Source organism: Pelodiscus sinensis, chromosome 19, assembly GCF_049634645.1.
Source record: "Pelodiscus sinensis isolate JC-2024 chromosome 19, ASM4963464v1, whole genome shotgun sequence".
Lineage (NCBI taxonomy): Eukaryota > Metazoa > Chordata > Testudines > Trionychidae > Pelodiscus > Pelodiscus sinensis.
In genome coordinates, this window is record NC_134729.1 from 29,631,952 (window position 1) to 29,644,979 (window position 13,028).

The window sequence follows — 13,028 nt, forward strand, 5'->3', positions numbered from 1 at the left end:
AGGGACCAACATATATACAGAGTAAGCATGTCAAGTACCCTGGAAAGCAATATGCCACTTGCAATTATAAAGGAAAAAAAAGCACCGTGTGAATCTTTAAACAGAATGACATGTATCTTTATGCCAAATATTTTTGCACTTAGTAGCTACAGTAAGCTTCGTCAGCTTTATTAATGAACTGACATTGTGCAGCCCTTGGAAATGTGAACTGCTATAAAGTGCTAAGTGTTATGATCTCCTAAGCACCCTGAGTTAAACCAAGAATTTGTGTTTACAAAGGAAAGATCCTTCCAGCAACCAGTAATGGTTTTAAATATTATGGTGATCAAATTAGAGATGTCACAGAGAGTTGGCAACTAGGCAGCCCTAATATAATTTAGGACTATTCCGAATCAAATTTTGTGCAGGATTATTCTGAATTATTCAGATCTATTTTAGGCTTGCAAATACAGTGAGATCTAAGCACAGAATTTAACCTGACGTGAAGGTTTTTTTTAAAAATCCAGGGGTTGGTTCCCATTGCTTCTTTCAGCTGTGACTGTCTCGATTCAGATATGTCAATTTCAGCAGCTGGGATGGGAGGAGCAGAAAAGGGTGGTCTGAGGCAGCCTGGGGGTGGGCCCAAGTGACCCCAGGTCCTCATGGGGCCAATGGAGAAAGAGCATAGCGAATGTACTGAGTTCTACAGGGGTCCCCTGGATCAGACATACGCATAACAGGTGAGTGGCGTGTGATACCTCTCCTGAGATCCAGCAGCCCATCATTGCGAAATGTACACACAGCTGCTATTTAATGAGTTATGTCTCTATATTGAAAATTAAGGCAGGTCACCAGGAGGTGACGTGCCTCAGACATGTACCTTTCAGGCAGGGGGTAACAGAGGCACATCACCTAATCTTCTCGTGTGTGCAGTATGTTGTGGCCCTCCCAGCATTGGTCTGGGCAGCAGCAGGCTGTGAAATCTACAAGAAAACGTCACAGGAAAACCAAACAGCAAGGGGATCCTCTTTAGGATGAAGGATTATTAAGGTCTGTCTGGAGGGCTCAAGGGAATACACCAAGGAGGCAAGTTTTACAGGTGTTTGTGTTGACAGGAGAGGCTAGAAAATGGCGGAGAGTGATATTCCAGGGGCCAAAAAGTATCTTGTTAAGGAGATGGAGACTCTAGAATGCTTGTTAGCATTTTGGTTTATATGTAACAATTTGTCTCCAGTTTCTCCACTTGCTATTACTTAGGCCTGATTTCACTGCAAACAGATGAGTGCTGCGGTTAAGCAGAGCAGTGATCTGAGGCAAAGCTGTTTCTTTGGAAGCAGCAAATCTGTGAACACTGCGAGTGTCCGGTGGACCGGACGTTGGACGCTCCAAGGAGATGCTCATGGGGTTGGAGTTTGGCAGCTGCTAACTTGGAGAGAGAGGAGAAGGAGTGTTGGGGGGCTGACTCCCAGCAGGCACTGATGAGGTTTCCTCATGCTCACGGGATGTGGTAACGAGGTGCCTCCCAGCCCTGGGTCCCATGTGGGAAGCATGACACCTGGGCTGGGGCATTGGCATGTTACTAGCATGGCAAGAGACACTGACCGAGTGAATCTATTTTCTATCTGTGTCTTGAAGATGGTTTTGATAGCAGCTCTGGAGCCAGATCCACTGTGGCCATTGGGTATTGCCGTTGTGACTGTGCATGGCTCTGTGCATCTGGTCCGTGGGGATTCCCGGAGCCATTGATGCCTCTTTCCCATCCCATGGGGGTTGCACACCCTGTTTTTGCATTTCTGGGGCTCCTCTGAATCTAAGCCAAGGCCACAAATGACAGCCCCTCATGCGTGATTTGAGGCAGATTCACAAAATGCTAGAGACTTGGATAGAACCAAGCAAGTTTTGTGGGGTCCTGACTCTGTGTGGGAGGCATGATATAGGGGACTGAGAGCCTCTACTGGGAGCTTGGGGGTGGCTAGAAACCCTGGCTGGGGTGTGTTAGTGCGGGGGGGAGGGGAAGTACAGACCCTGGCTGGGGTGAGTTTGCGTGCAGGGTAGAAACCCTGGCTGGGGTGACCGGGGGGGTTCACAGGTCCGAGGTGGGGGATCACAAACCCTAGCTCTGGGGGGAAGGGGAGCCCCTGGCTGTGGGGGGGAGAGTGATGCAAACCCTGTCTAGGGGCAGGGGGTACAGACCTTGGCTAGGGGCTGAGCCCTGAGGGAAGAGACCCTACCTGTGGGGGGGTCACTGACCCTAGCTCTAGGCTGGGGGGGGCGCACGGGCCCTGCCTGTGGGGGTCACTGACCCTGGCTCTGGGGGGGGGGGTCACTGACCCTGGCTCTGGGGGGGGGCACGGGCCCTGCCTGTGGGGGTCACTGACCCTGGCTCTGGGGGGGGGTCACTGACCCTGGCTCTGGGGGGGGCACGGGCCCTGCCTGTGGGGGTCACTGACCCTGGCTCTGGGGGGGGCGCGGGCCCTGCCTGTGGGGGTCACTGACCCTGGCTCTGGGGGGGGGTCACTGACCCTGGCTCTGGGGGGGGCACGGGCCCTGCCTGTGGGGGTCACTGACCCTGGCTCTGGGGGGGGGGGGGCACGGGCCCTGCCTGTGGGGGTCACTGACCCTGGCTCTGGGGGGGGGGTCACTGACCCTGGCTCTGGGGGGGGGGTCACTGACCCTGGCTCTGGGGGGGGGGCCACGGGCTCTGCCTGTGGGGGTCACTGACCCTGGCTCTGGGGGGGGGTCACTGACCCTGGCTCTGGGGGGGGCACGGGCCCTGCCTGTGGGGGTCACTGACCCTGGCTCTGGGGGGGGCGCGGGCCCTGCCTGTGGGGGTCACTGACCCTGGCTCTGGGGGGGGCCCTGGCTCGGGGGGGGGTCACTGACCCTGGCTCGGGGGGGGGTCACTGACCCTGGCTCGGGGGGGGCGGGCCCTGGCTCTGGGGGGGGTCACTGACCCTGGCTCGGGGGGGGGCGGGCCCTGGCTCTGGGGGGGGGCGGGCCCTGGCTACTTTGGCCAAGGGGGGTCGATCACTTCGGGTAACTGGCCCTTTAAGACTCTCTCCTGGGCCCGGCTCCGGAAGCCGATTTCTGATTGGTTGGGGCACAGCCGCGCGCAACCGAACCTGACGCGGCCGCGCAAAGCCACCGCCCCGCCCACTGCTTCTGACGGAACCAATCACCGCCTGCGCTGTCTGCCTCCGGCCTCCCGGGGAGCCAATGCGGGGCCGGCTCCGGGCGGAGCGAGGAAGGGCGGTTGAGAGAGAGACGGGGCCGCCGAGCCAGGGAAGTTGGGGGGAAAGTGGGGGGAGGGGGGCTGAGCTGGGGGGGGTTGGCGGGAGCCGCTGGGGGCGGGGCCAGGAGGGGGCTGAGCCCCCCCCCGCTCCCCTCTCCGGCCTGTGACTCTCCCGCGGGGGGGGGGGGTCCGCCTCTGCCACTGACTCACCGTGCGGCCTTGCCCAAGTCACCCCTGGATGCTCCGTGCCTCAGTTTCCCCAGCTTTAAGGGGGGGGGGTGCTGGGGCGAGGAGCCCGTGCAGCCCTCCCCGAGGCTTGGTGGCACCAGGGCAGGTTTCAACTCACTAAAGTTGAGCTTGCGAGCTGCAGTAGAGAATTGGGCCTTTTTGGTGCCATTAATCGTGGGTCCGGGCTCTAGAGCTTCTCCAGTTGTGGTGGGAGAGGTCCAGGCTGGATATTAGGAAAAACTATTTCACTAGGCAGGTGGGGAAACACTGGGCTGGGTTCCCTAGGGAGTAGTGGAGCCTCCATCCCTAGAGGGGTTTAAGTCTCGGCTTGACAAAGCCCTGGCCGGGTTGATTTAGTTGGGATTGGTCCTGCCTAGAGCAGGGGGCTGGACTTGATGAGCTTCTGAGGTCTCTTCCAGCTCTATGGTTCTATGAATGAGCAACGTGTATTATATAAATTGAAATAAGTGAATGAGGAAATAGCTTCAGCATTCCCCAAGCAACATCAGCTCTCTGGCCTGCCCAGCAAAACAGCTGCTAGTCAGACTGTTACCTGTGCCTGCTGTGCCAAGGTTGCTTTAAATCCCGAATATATTTTTGGTGCTGTGTTAAGCTTGCAGTTTAAATAGCCTTGTTTTGTTTTGTGCATTGATCTTTTTGCTTCTAGAGGGGATAAGGGCAGTGACTTGTGCAAATGTCACACAATGAGCTATGTATTTGATCTGAGGAAGTGGGTCTGGCCCACGAAAGCTCATCATCTAATAAACCATCTTGTTAGTCTTTAAAGTGCCACATAGTCCTGTATTTTGCTTCAGCTACACCAGACTAACACGGCTACATTTCTATTACAATGAGCTAGTATCTTAGCTGTCAGTAGAAGCCAGGAGTCCTGAGCCCTAGTCATCGAAGCAGGAGTCTATGAATGGGATTTGCCAGATAGGCACTGGGGCCTTGTTTTAGCTGGACTGTAGCTAGCTCAGTTGGTGCTGGGTGGTTTGCTGCCTCCAATTTTCAATAACCTTTCACCTTGCTGCCTGGTTGCTGAAATGTCTATAATGAAACTTGATTGCGCATTACAGGTGGCCTGGTCTGAGCTGCTTGAGCATTTCCTGGTGCTCTAAGGTGGTGTCTGCAGAAATTCGTCATGTCGCATGGTGCAAAACAGCTGGCCACTGGGATCTTGTAAGTGTTGCAGGCTCTTTCCCTTTACCAGAATGCAACAGGCCAACTGTTTGTTGCTGTTGCCATGGTGATGATGACAGGACTTGTAGTGCCTGAAAGCAATGAAGTCTAGGTAATAAACTAAGAGAGCTTCACTTGAAGCCATCAACAAATGGAGGCTCCCTTTGTAGTTTGTTCCAATGATTAATCACCATCACTGGTAAAATGTTGCTCCTAAGTTCTGATTGAATTTACCTAGCTTCAGTTTTGAGCCTATGGTTCTTGGTCACTCCCTCTCTGGTAGATTAAATGGCTCCATTAGTCCCGGTATTTTTGCCCCAGGTACATATAGGCTGTAATCAAGTCAGCTTTTGATCAAACAGATAGAGCTCATTAAGTCTCTCACTGTGAGGCATTTTTCTAGATCATTTTTGTGGCTCTTTTCTACATCACCTCCAATTTTTCAAGAGCCTTTTTAAAATGCAGATCCCAGAGCTGGATGCAAAGTCTCACCAACACATGCAGAGGTAAAATTCCTCCCTGCTCCTGCTTGCTACTCCTGGTTTGGACATCCAAGGGTTGCATCAAAGTGCTTCTTGTCACAGTGTCGCACTGAGAGCTCATGTTAAGGTGCTTCTCCATTGTGACCCCAAGCCCCTTTCCTTGGTCCTAGATGAATAACTTGGCATTTGGTTGTACGCTTACCAGGTGCTCCAGATGACTCTGTCTGACTGCCCTGTCCTCAGCATTAGTTACCCCTCTACAAACATGATCGATGCTGATGTTGTGTTTAATTCCAGGTCATTGATGAGCATGTTGAATAGCATCAGACCTGGTAGCAGTCCCTGAGAAGCCCATTACAAACACATCTGTTCAGTGATGGTTCCCCATTGGCAACTCCTCTTTGAGATCTCTCTGTTAGCCAATTCGTAATCCATTTAATGCTTCATTGATAGTGGAGAGTATTAATTTTCCAGTCAGATTGTCATGCAGTATTAACTCAAATACCTCACCAGTCTGTTACAGTTGTGCAGTTGTGGTGCACTGGCAGTACCATCCCAGTAGTGTCTGCCAGCCCTTCCCCCATCCCCATGTGACACAAGCTTTCCGGTTGCAGACATGCCACTGGCAAAGGCCAGCATGGGAACTTCCTGGTGGCCATCAAGCAGGAGAAGGGGGAGGTTCCCCGGACCAGTAACGAGAAGCCCCTTGGTGAGGAGGAGGTGAGCTGGCGCTAGTGCAGCAGGACGGTGCAGTGGCGGCTGGGTTACAGCGCTGCAGGGAGTGGGGGGTTGGGTCCAACCGGGAGCTGCTTTGCTGGGGTTTTGTGCGTAAGCCTGTGCACAGACATGCATTTGCTCACGTGGCAGTAGTCCTAGCGCAGCTGTCGCATGCTGGGGGGCCTTGTGCTGCAGCACAGGGCTGGGAAGAACGGCCAGTGGCTCTGGGCCTGGGGGGGCTAACTGCACAGGATTGCAAGGCGCTCTGTACCTCACCCCTGCCAACGCGGTCACTGAGCTCCAGTCCAGCATGTTGGTTGGTTTCTTTCCCTCCCCTGCTGTGGGGCAACAGCCAGTGAAGAAGAGAGGCTGGCCCAAAGGGAAGAAGAGGAAGAAGATCCTGCCCAATGGCCCCAAGGCCCCGGTGACGGGCTATGTCCGCTTCCTGAACGAACGCCGTGAGCAGATCCGCATGCAGCATCCCGACCTGCCCTTCCCGGAGATCACCAAGATGCTGGGAGCTGAATGGAGCAAACTACAGCCTGTGGACAAACAGGTGCTGGGGGAGATGGGGAGTCACCCCTTGTGTTAGCCCGGCCATGGGACCCGGCTGCCAGCCATGCTCCGTACCCACTCAGGCTGTTGGCCCCGTCCCGCACCACCAGCCCCATGCAAGAACCTCTCGTGAGTAGGATAGGCTGCGTCCAAGGGAGGCTGGGTGGGGTCCGTGGGACGGGTCCCAAAGCTTTTGCCTAATCAGCTGCAGTGCTCTGTGTTTGGGGCCTGTTCCCGTCCGTACCTGCAGGGCGTATGTCTAGCGGCTCGACTGGAGGCTGGGGTGTCGGCCAGTAGCGGACTCCTCATGGCTACCTGGTTGGGTTGCCATTGGCAGCCGAGGGAGCAGGGCCTTGCGTGCTGGGCTAGACTCCAGGAGTCACGCCCTGGAATATTTGCTGGGATCCGGGCTGGGGGGTATTGTCTAGGGCTGCGCTGTGGTCTGTGCCATGACCCCATGTGGTTCCAGCGGTACCTGGACGAGGCGGAGCGCGAGAAGCAGCAGTACATGAAGGAGCTGCGGGAGTACCAGCAGTCGGAGGCCTACAAGATGTGCACAGAGAAGATCCAGGAGAAGAAGATCAAGAAAGGTTGGTGCGGGGGGCTGGGTTTCAGCTCCTGTCCTGCCCCCACTGGCACTGAGGGACTGGAAGCGCTGTGGACCCCGGGGGCGGGGAAGGAGCTGGCAGCATGTCTTTCACTGCCATGTGCTGAAAAGTGGCCCTGGCATGGCAGGATGAGGGGAGTAACCTCTGACCCCTTTGTGCCCCCAGAGGATGCTGGTTCTGCGTCTGTGAATACTCTGCTGAATGGGCACTTGCACAAGGTAAGTACCCCGGTGGCTCTCCCCAGAGCAGGCAGTGCCTGGGGGTGGGGCTAGGGAGCCAGGTGCCAGCTGGGGGAGCTCTCCAGCTGCATGTGGGGGGTGAGGGGTGAAGAGGGGCCTGGCTCCATGCAGGGCACAGACAGCTCCCGCCTAGGGCACCATGCCAGGGGCTTCCTGTCTCTCCCCTGCCACCTAATGGTCCTTGGCAGACTTGCTGCATGTGACTGTGGCTGAAGGGTGTGACGGGGTCTTGGCTGCAGACTGGGCTGTAGCATGTGGAGCTGAGCCTGTAACAGTCGTGGGCAGTTATTGTGCAGCCTTTAAAATACCCTGTCCAGGTGCCAGGCCAGGGACTGTGGGGCTGTGCTGGGATTGGCTGGGCTCCTTGCACCTTGATGCCTTCCCCCAACCCCTGGGCTGACGCAGAGCAGCTGTGTGTGACCCCCAGGGGAGGCTGGGATCCCTCCAGGCAAAGGGGAGTTCGACCCTCAGCCTAGAGTCGGCCTGTGCTGGCCCCTGGCCATTAACTGGTGTCCGCTCCCGGCCAGGGCGGGGACTGTGGCGGGGATGGCTTCTCCACGTTCGACGTGCCTATCTTCACCGAGGAATTCTTGGACCAGAACAAAGGTACTGAGCCTGGGGGGACAGGATTTCACTCGTGGGGCAGGGACCAGTCCGCGTTTTGGTCCCTAGCATGTTGCCACTGCACAGCCTGGCCAGGCCCTGGGTTTTCACCTCCCATGCGCACGGGGCAGGCCCAGGGTCCCTGGTGTAAAGCCCCTTGGCCTGCCATAGCCCATCCCACTGGCGGATGCCTGCTCCTGCCCAGAAAGGCAAACCCGGCCCCTCCCGCCTGAGCCTCTCGGCACCATGGCAGGGGGCCAGGGGAATGGAGTTGCTGGCCCCAGCATCCTGCCCGAGGCGACTTCTGCCTCAGTTGTCCCTGCATGGGCCGGGTGTGGGGCTAATGGGCCAAGAACATGGGCAGCACCTGGCTGGGGCCCCTGGGCTCTGCCATGACCCAAGTTGCCCATGGCAGCGCTGGTTGGCCCCGGGTCCATCTGAAGCTGGGGGGAGCCTGGGCCCTCCCTGTTCTCTGCACTGACCCGCCCCCTGTCTGTGTGGGGCAGCGCGGGAGGCAGAGCTGCGGCGCCTGCGGAAGATGAACACGGAGTTTGAGGAGCAAAACGCCATCCTGCAGAAGCACACGGAGAGCATGAGCTGCGCCAAGGAGAAGCTGGAGCAGGAGCTAGCGCTGGAGGAGAGGCAGACGCTGGCCCTGCAGCAGCAGCTCCAGTCTGTCCGGCAGGCCCTGACCACCAGCTTCGCTGCCCTCCCCATCCCAGGTGGGCTTAGGAAGCGGAGGGAGGAGGATCATGGGAGCCGCCCCCAGAGAGCCTCTCCCTGAACAGCCCCCTGGCTGGCGGTGGGGCTCTGCGCGTGGGTGGCTGGCTGGAGATGGGGCGTGAGGCCTGGAGATCTCCCTGCCGTTCCCGAAGCCCCCTTGGCGGCGCCGCCAGCGTGGCAGTGCAGCCCCCTCTGGCTGGGCTGTGGCTGGCTCAGCGGGCAGGGGATAGAGGGCAAACCCCTGCCGAGAAACGTCTGTGCAGAGCAGACGGGGGCTTGGCACGGGGGCCTCCCCAACAGGCCCACTGTGGTAAATCCGCTCCGGGAGCAACGGGCCAGCCGGGCGGTGACCCCGGGGCTTGGGCTCAGAGCGGAGCTCTCCATCCAGTGAAAGGGCTGTGGGCAACCCCCTCGAGTGCCAGGCCGGGACCGCTGGCCCCCGAGGGGACTCGGCTCGGGACTAACGGGCCCCGTCCCCAGGCACTGGAGAGACCCCCACGCTGGGCACGCTGGATTTCTACATGGCCAAACTGCACAGCGCCATCGAGAGCAACCCCCTCCAGCACGAGAAGCTGGTTGTGCGCATCAAGGAGATCCTCTCCCGGATAGCCAGGTGAGCGGGGCTGGCTCTCGCCTGGCAGGTGTTCGGTGCCCACGGCTCTGGGGGGGAGGCCGTATCGGTGCTGGGGGAGCCAGTTCTTGGCAGGCGAGAGGAGGATGTGGTGGAATTGACTCAGGCTGCCCTGGTGCTTGGCTGCTCCCTTGGTCGTTCTTGGGGGGGTGAACGGGAGCGTGAGAGTCCCCTCTAGCATGTCACACCCCGGTGTGGCGGTGCCAGTTGGGAAACGCCTGGTGCCAGGGGCTGCGGGGGGGGGGTCTACTCTGCACGGTGGTGCTCAGCCTAGGCCACAAGCCTGTTGTGACCCCCCCTCGCAGCCCTAGGACGCAGCTAGAACAGCCCAAATGCCCCCGGGGCATCCGCAGGCCAGCTCAGTGCTGAGCCAACCTGTGACTGGAGGGCCCATGCGTGGGGCTTGTAACTCTACGTTTTGGGGCCCACGTGGTTGGGGAGGCCCCGTTTTCCATGGCAGCCGGGGGACAGGGCAGGGTATGTCCTGGGATCGCCTGTCCTGCTCTTCCTGCTGGGATTGTCTCCCACCCTTCCCCATCCCGCTGGCCTTGAGTTCACATCGCAGCATCTGCTCCTGCAGGCAACTGTTGCCTAGGTGGGCGGTGCCATAGACGCTGAAATCTCCCCCATCTGCCTCAGGGACATCCCCAGGGTGGGCTGGAGGCAGGCGTGGGTAGCAGGGAAGAGACACAGAACGCCCCTGGCTGAGGACGAGCCGAGCGTGCCCACACGTGCCTTTTTCTTTCCTGTTCTTAGTGAACACTTATGAAAGGCCTGGTGTGGCCTGCGGCCCAGCACTGACTCAGCCTGGGAGCCTCGGCCACCTCCCTCCGCCCACCCTGACGCCTGGAATCCGCCGGAGCCTCGCACCTCAGCAGCTCTGCCTTGCACAGATCTCTGCTGGAGAAGGGCTTGGAGCAGGCTGAGTAACTCTGGGTCCTTCCCTGCAGCTGAGAACTGGGCCGGGCTCTTGTGGAGGCTGGGGGGCAGGCCCCCAAGTGGGACACAGAGCAGCGTGCGGGGTCACTTGGCTGCCCCTGGCTCGCTGAGTGGCAGGGCTGGGGCTCAGCGCAGTGGGATGTGATCCCTGCTGCTTGTGGCCAGCGAGACTCCTGGAAGTTCTGCAGGCCCCTTGCAGGCTGGCCCTCCGTTCTCCATCCAGGCCCCAGAATTGTGCAGCCGTGCTGGCTACCCTGCAGCAGCGGCGCGAAATTAAACCACTGGCCAGCCTGCAAGCTGCTCACCAGTACGCTGCTCCTGGGCGCTTGCTGCAGGCTGGCTGCGGACTCACGTTCACACCCCACTCCCAGGAGGCTGTGGCTCTTTAACGAGCTCTGGGCAGGCGGGGTGGGGCCTCTGCTCCCCGACTCCTAAAGTCGCTCGGCTGGGCACTCTGCTCTGGAGGTGTGGGAGGCCCTGCCTGCATGCCAAGATCAGCCCCGCTCACTTGTCCTCAGCCAGGTGTCTTCTGCCTTAGTTGGCTGGGGGCCATATCTGTGGTGGAAGAACAGCCAGACGGGGTCAGACCAAAGGTCCATCGCCCCGGGTCCTGTCTGCCCACAGTGGCAGGTGCCCAAAGGGAATGAACAGAACTGGTCATCGTCAAGTGATCCTTCCCCAGAGGATGGGGCCAGCGGATCAGAACTGGGCTAGGCCCAGCCCAATCCGTCTGGTGACAGTCCTGCTGCCTGGAACAGGCCCCAGTCTGCATTTGGGTTGGTGGTGTAGATGGGCCCTACACGGCTGAGTTAACCCAGGCTCTTACCTGGGTGGTACCTCAACCCCCCCGTCCACACATCCAGCCCTGTCCCCTGAGTTTGGTGGTGCTCTCAGTCCGGGCTAGCTGGCTAAATCCCTCAGTGCTAGTCCTCCAGCACCTTCCCATAATTTCCCCGTGTGCCCAGGAGGACAGACACAGTCTCCCACAACTGGGGAAAAACTCCTAGAGCAGCTCCCTGCAGCACAGAGCACCTAGGAAGTGCCCCCGAGGTCCTAGTGGCACCCAGGGGAGTGACGTGCTGGCTCAGACGCTGCTCGCCCTGGCCAGGCTCAGAGCTGGAGGCTAGTCTCCTGTTACTCTGCAGTGAAGCCCTGTGCCATGAGGTGTAGCAGGCGTCTCCAGGGTTACTACACCCCCTGCCATCCTGTCCTGAGCCCACAGATGTCCTGAGGGGCTGAGGGTTGCTTGCTCCCTGGGTGCCTGGAGCTCGGGAAGGCGAGGCCGTGCACGGTAGAGAGCGGGGCCCTGGCAGAAGGGGGCCATGCTCTGCGTGGGTAGGGATAGGAGCCCCACTCCCTCCTGGCCAATCCTGCAGAGATGCGGAGCAGCACAGCTGATTTGGGCTCCTGGGCCCGGGCGAGGGTATAATTGTAGTGCGGATGTTTGGGCCGTAGGTCCCGGAACGCTGAGCCCCAGCATCTGCATAGCAGCAACTTAGCCGCTTAGCCCAAGCCTGGCCAACGCCAGCCATCCATTGTCAGCCGGGGGCTCACCTTTCCGGCTTGCCACGAGACGTGTGCTGGCTCCGCACGGCCTTGCCGCAGGCCCGGCCTGGCTTGGACAGTTCGTTTTGCAAAGAAATGATGGAATTCGCTCTGACGTCGACTGCGACCGGCCCTCGGGGAGCAGCTAAGAGTCGTTTGCCCGGCCCCCAGCATCTCCTTGTGGTGGGGGCGCCCTCTCGCTCCGGGCCACGTGTTGCTGAGCCCTCTCTGCTGGCGTGGCCCGCGCCAGAGGCACTAGCGTGACACACTGGGCTGAGGGGTTCAGATCCCATCACAGCACCTGTGCAGGGCTGTTAGCGGGCAGAGCAGAGCCCAGATGACTGTGCCACGGTCGGGGCCTGCCACTTGCCTGCGGCACCTGCTAGCCTGGTCGCAGGGAGCTGCAGCTGAGCACGAGGTTAGTGTGGGGGGTGTACGGTAGGGGCTCCGCACTGCAGGGACATGTGGCAGCATCCGTCCTTCCCTGGGGATGACCACCTGACAAAGCCCTGGCTGGGTTGATTTAATTGGGATTGTCCTGCCTAGGGCAGGGGGCTGGACTTGACCTCCTGAGGTCTCTTCCAGCTCTATGGTTCTATGATCTGTGCACTGCTGCTTGGAACTGCCTGTCCCGCCCCCAGCGCCAGCCCCGCTCAATAGGGCTTTTCAGCGCGTGGTCCACAGAGCCCTGGCCCTCCATGGACTAAGATTTCCAAAGGGTCTGTGCCTCCATTCGGAATTTCGTAGGGGTCTGGCCAACTCCTGGGCTCGCGCTCTGCCTTGGCTGAGCACCACTCCAAGGGGCAGTGGCCTGAGAGCTCTGGATAATCTCCCAGCGCTGCCACCGACCCTCAGACTGGGGGTGTCCTCCAGCCTTGCAGGGGGCCCTGCCTCTCTGGGGGAGGGGGAGAGTGGGAGCCCAGATTCCCCAGTGTCTGCGGGGATGGGGGCGCACGCTGGAGCCCACTGCTCCCGCGCCCACATTCTGCATCACCTAAGCCAGTAACGTCAGTGGCTTAAACGTTCCCCTCGTGCAGGAGCTGCCATGCCCGTCGCACAAGCGCCTTCCCCCCATTCTGCCGGGTCTGTCTGGGTCGTAACTCCGTGTCCTGGTGAGGGGGTTAGTCGCTGATCTCCGCTCGTGGCGTTAGACTTATTTTCTTACTGGCGCTCTGTCACTAGCGCTCCGTTTCAGTGAGCCCCGGGGGGCTGCCACGGAGCCGCAGCGAGAGCTGGTTTTTGTAAGCACCTCCGTGTCGCGGCACTTCAGCTCCCGCCTGCCATCCTCAGACCGGGGAGATGTTTTGTGCAAATAAAAAGGGGTAGAGACCCAGTCTGCTGCCCTGTGTGAAGGGTTCGGTGGGG

General features: G+C 59.3%; 1 protein-coding gene across 3 annotated transcripts; it reads left to right on the forward strand.

Moving 5' to 3' along the window:
- HMG20B (high mobility group 20B) lies at nucleotides 1–12,997 on the forward strand. 3 transcript variants are annotated; one of them, XM_006114793.4, is made up of 10 exons: nucleotides 1–21; nucleotides 4,519–4,621; nucleotides 5,718–5,823; nucleotides 6,173–6,376; nucleotides 6,845–6,965; nucleotides 7,149–7,201; nucleotides 7,750–7,828; nucleotides 8,332–8,547; nucleotides 9,029–9,161; nucleotides 9,936–12,997. In XM_006114793.4, the coding sequence occupies exons 2-10, from the start codon at nucleotides 4,584–4,586 to the stop codon at nucleotides 9,946–9,948; spliced, it is 963 nt and encodes a 320-aa protein (XP_006114855.1). In that variant the 5' UTR covers nucleotides 1–21; nucleotides 4,519–4,583; the 3' UTR covers nucleotides 9,949–12,997. The 3 variants fall into 3 exon arrangements, with proteins under 3 accessions (XP_006114855.1, XP_075759407.1, XP_075759408.1); XM_075903292.1 differs by lacking the exon at nucleotides 1–21 and adding an exon at nucleotides 3,136–3,258 and having other exon boundaries at nucleotides 4,516–4,621; XM_075903293.1 differs by lacking the exon at nucleotides 1–21 and adding an exon at nucleotides 3,385–4,011.
- The last annotated feature ends 31 nt before the right edge of the window (nucleotides 12,998–13,028 follow it).

Excerpts from the sequence above, each read along its gene's own strand:
- HMG20B (XM_006114793.4), top strand. The coding sequence starts at position 4,584 with ATGTCGCATGGTGCAAAACAGCTGGCCACTGGGATCTT. Across the intron at positions 4,622-5,717 it reads CAGCTGGCCACTGGGATCTT|ACATGCCACTGGCAAAGGCC; the intron begins GTAAGTGTTGCA and ends TTCCGGTTGCAG. Across the intron at positions 7,202-7,749 it reads TGAATGGGCACTTGCACAAG|GGCGGGGACTGTGGCGGGGA; the intron begins GTAAGTACCCCG and ends GCTCCCGGCCAG.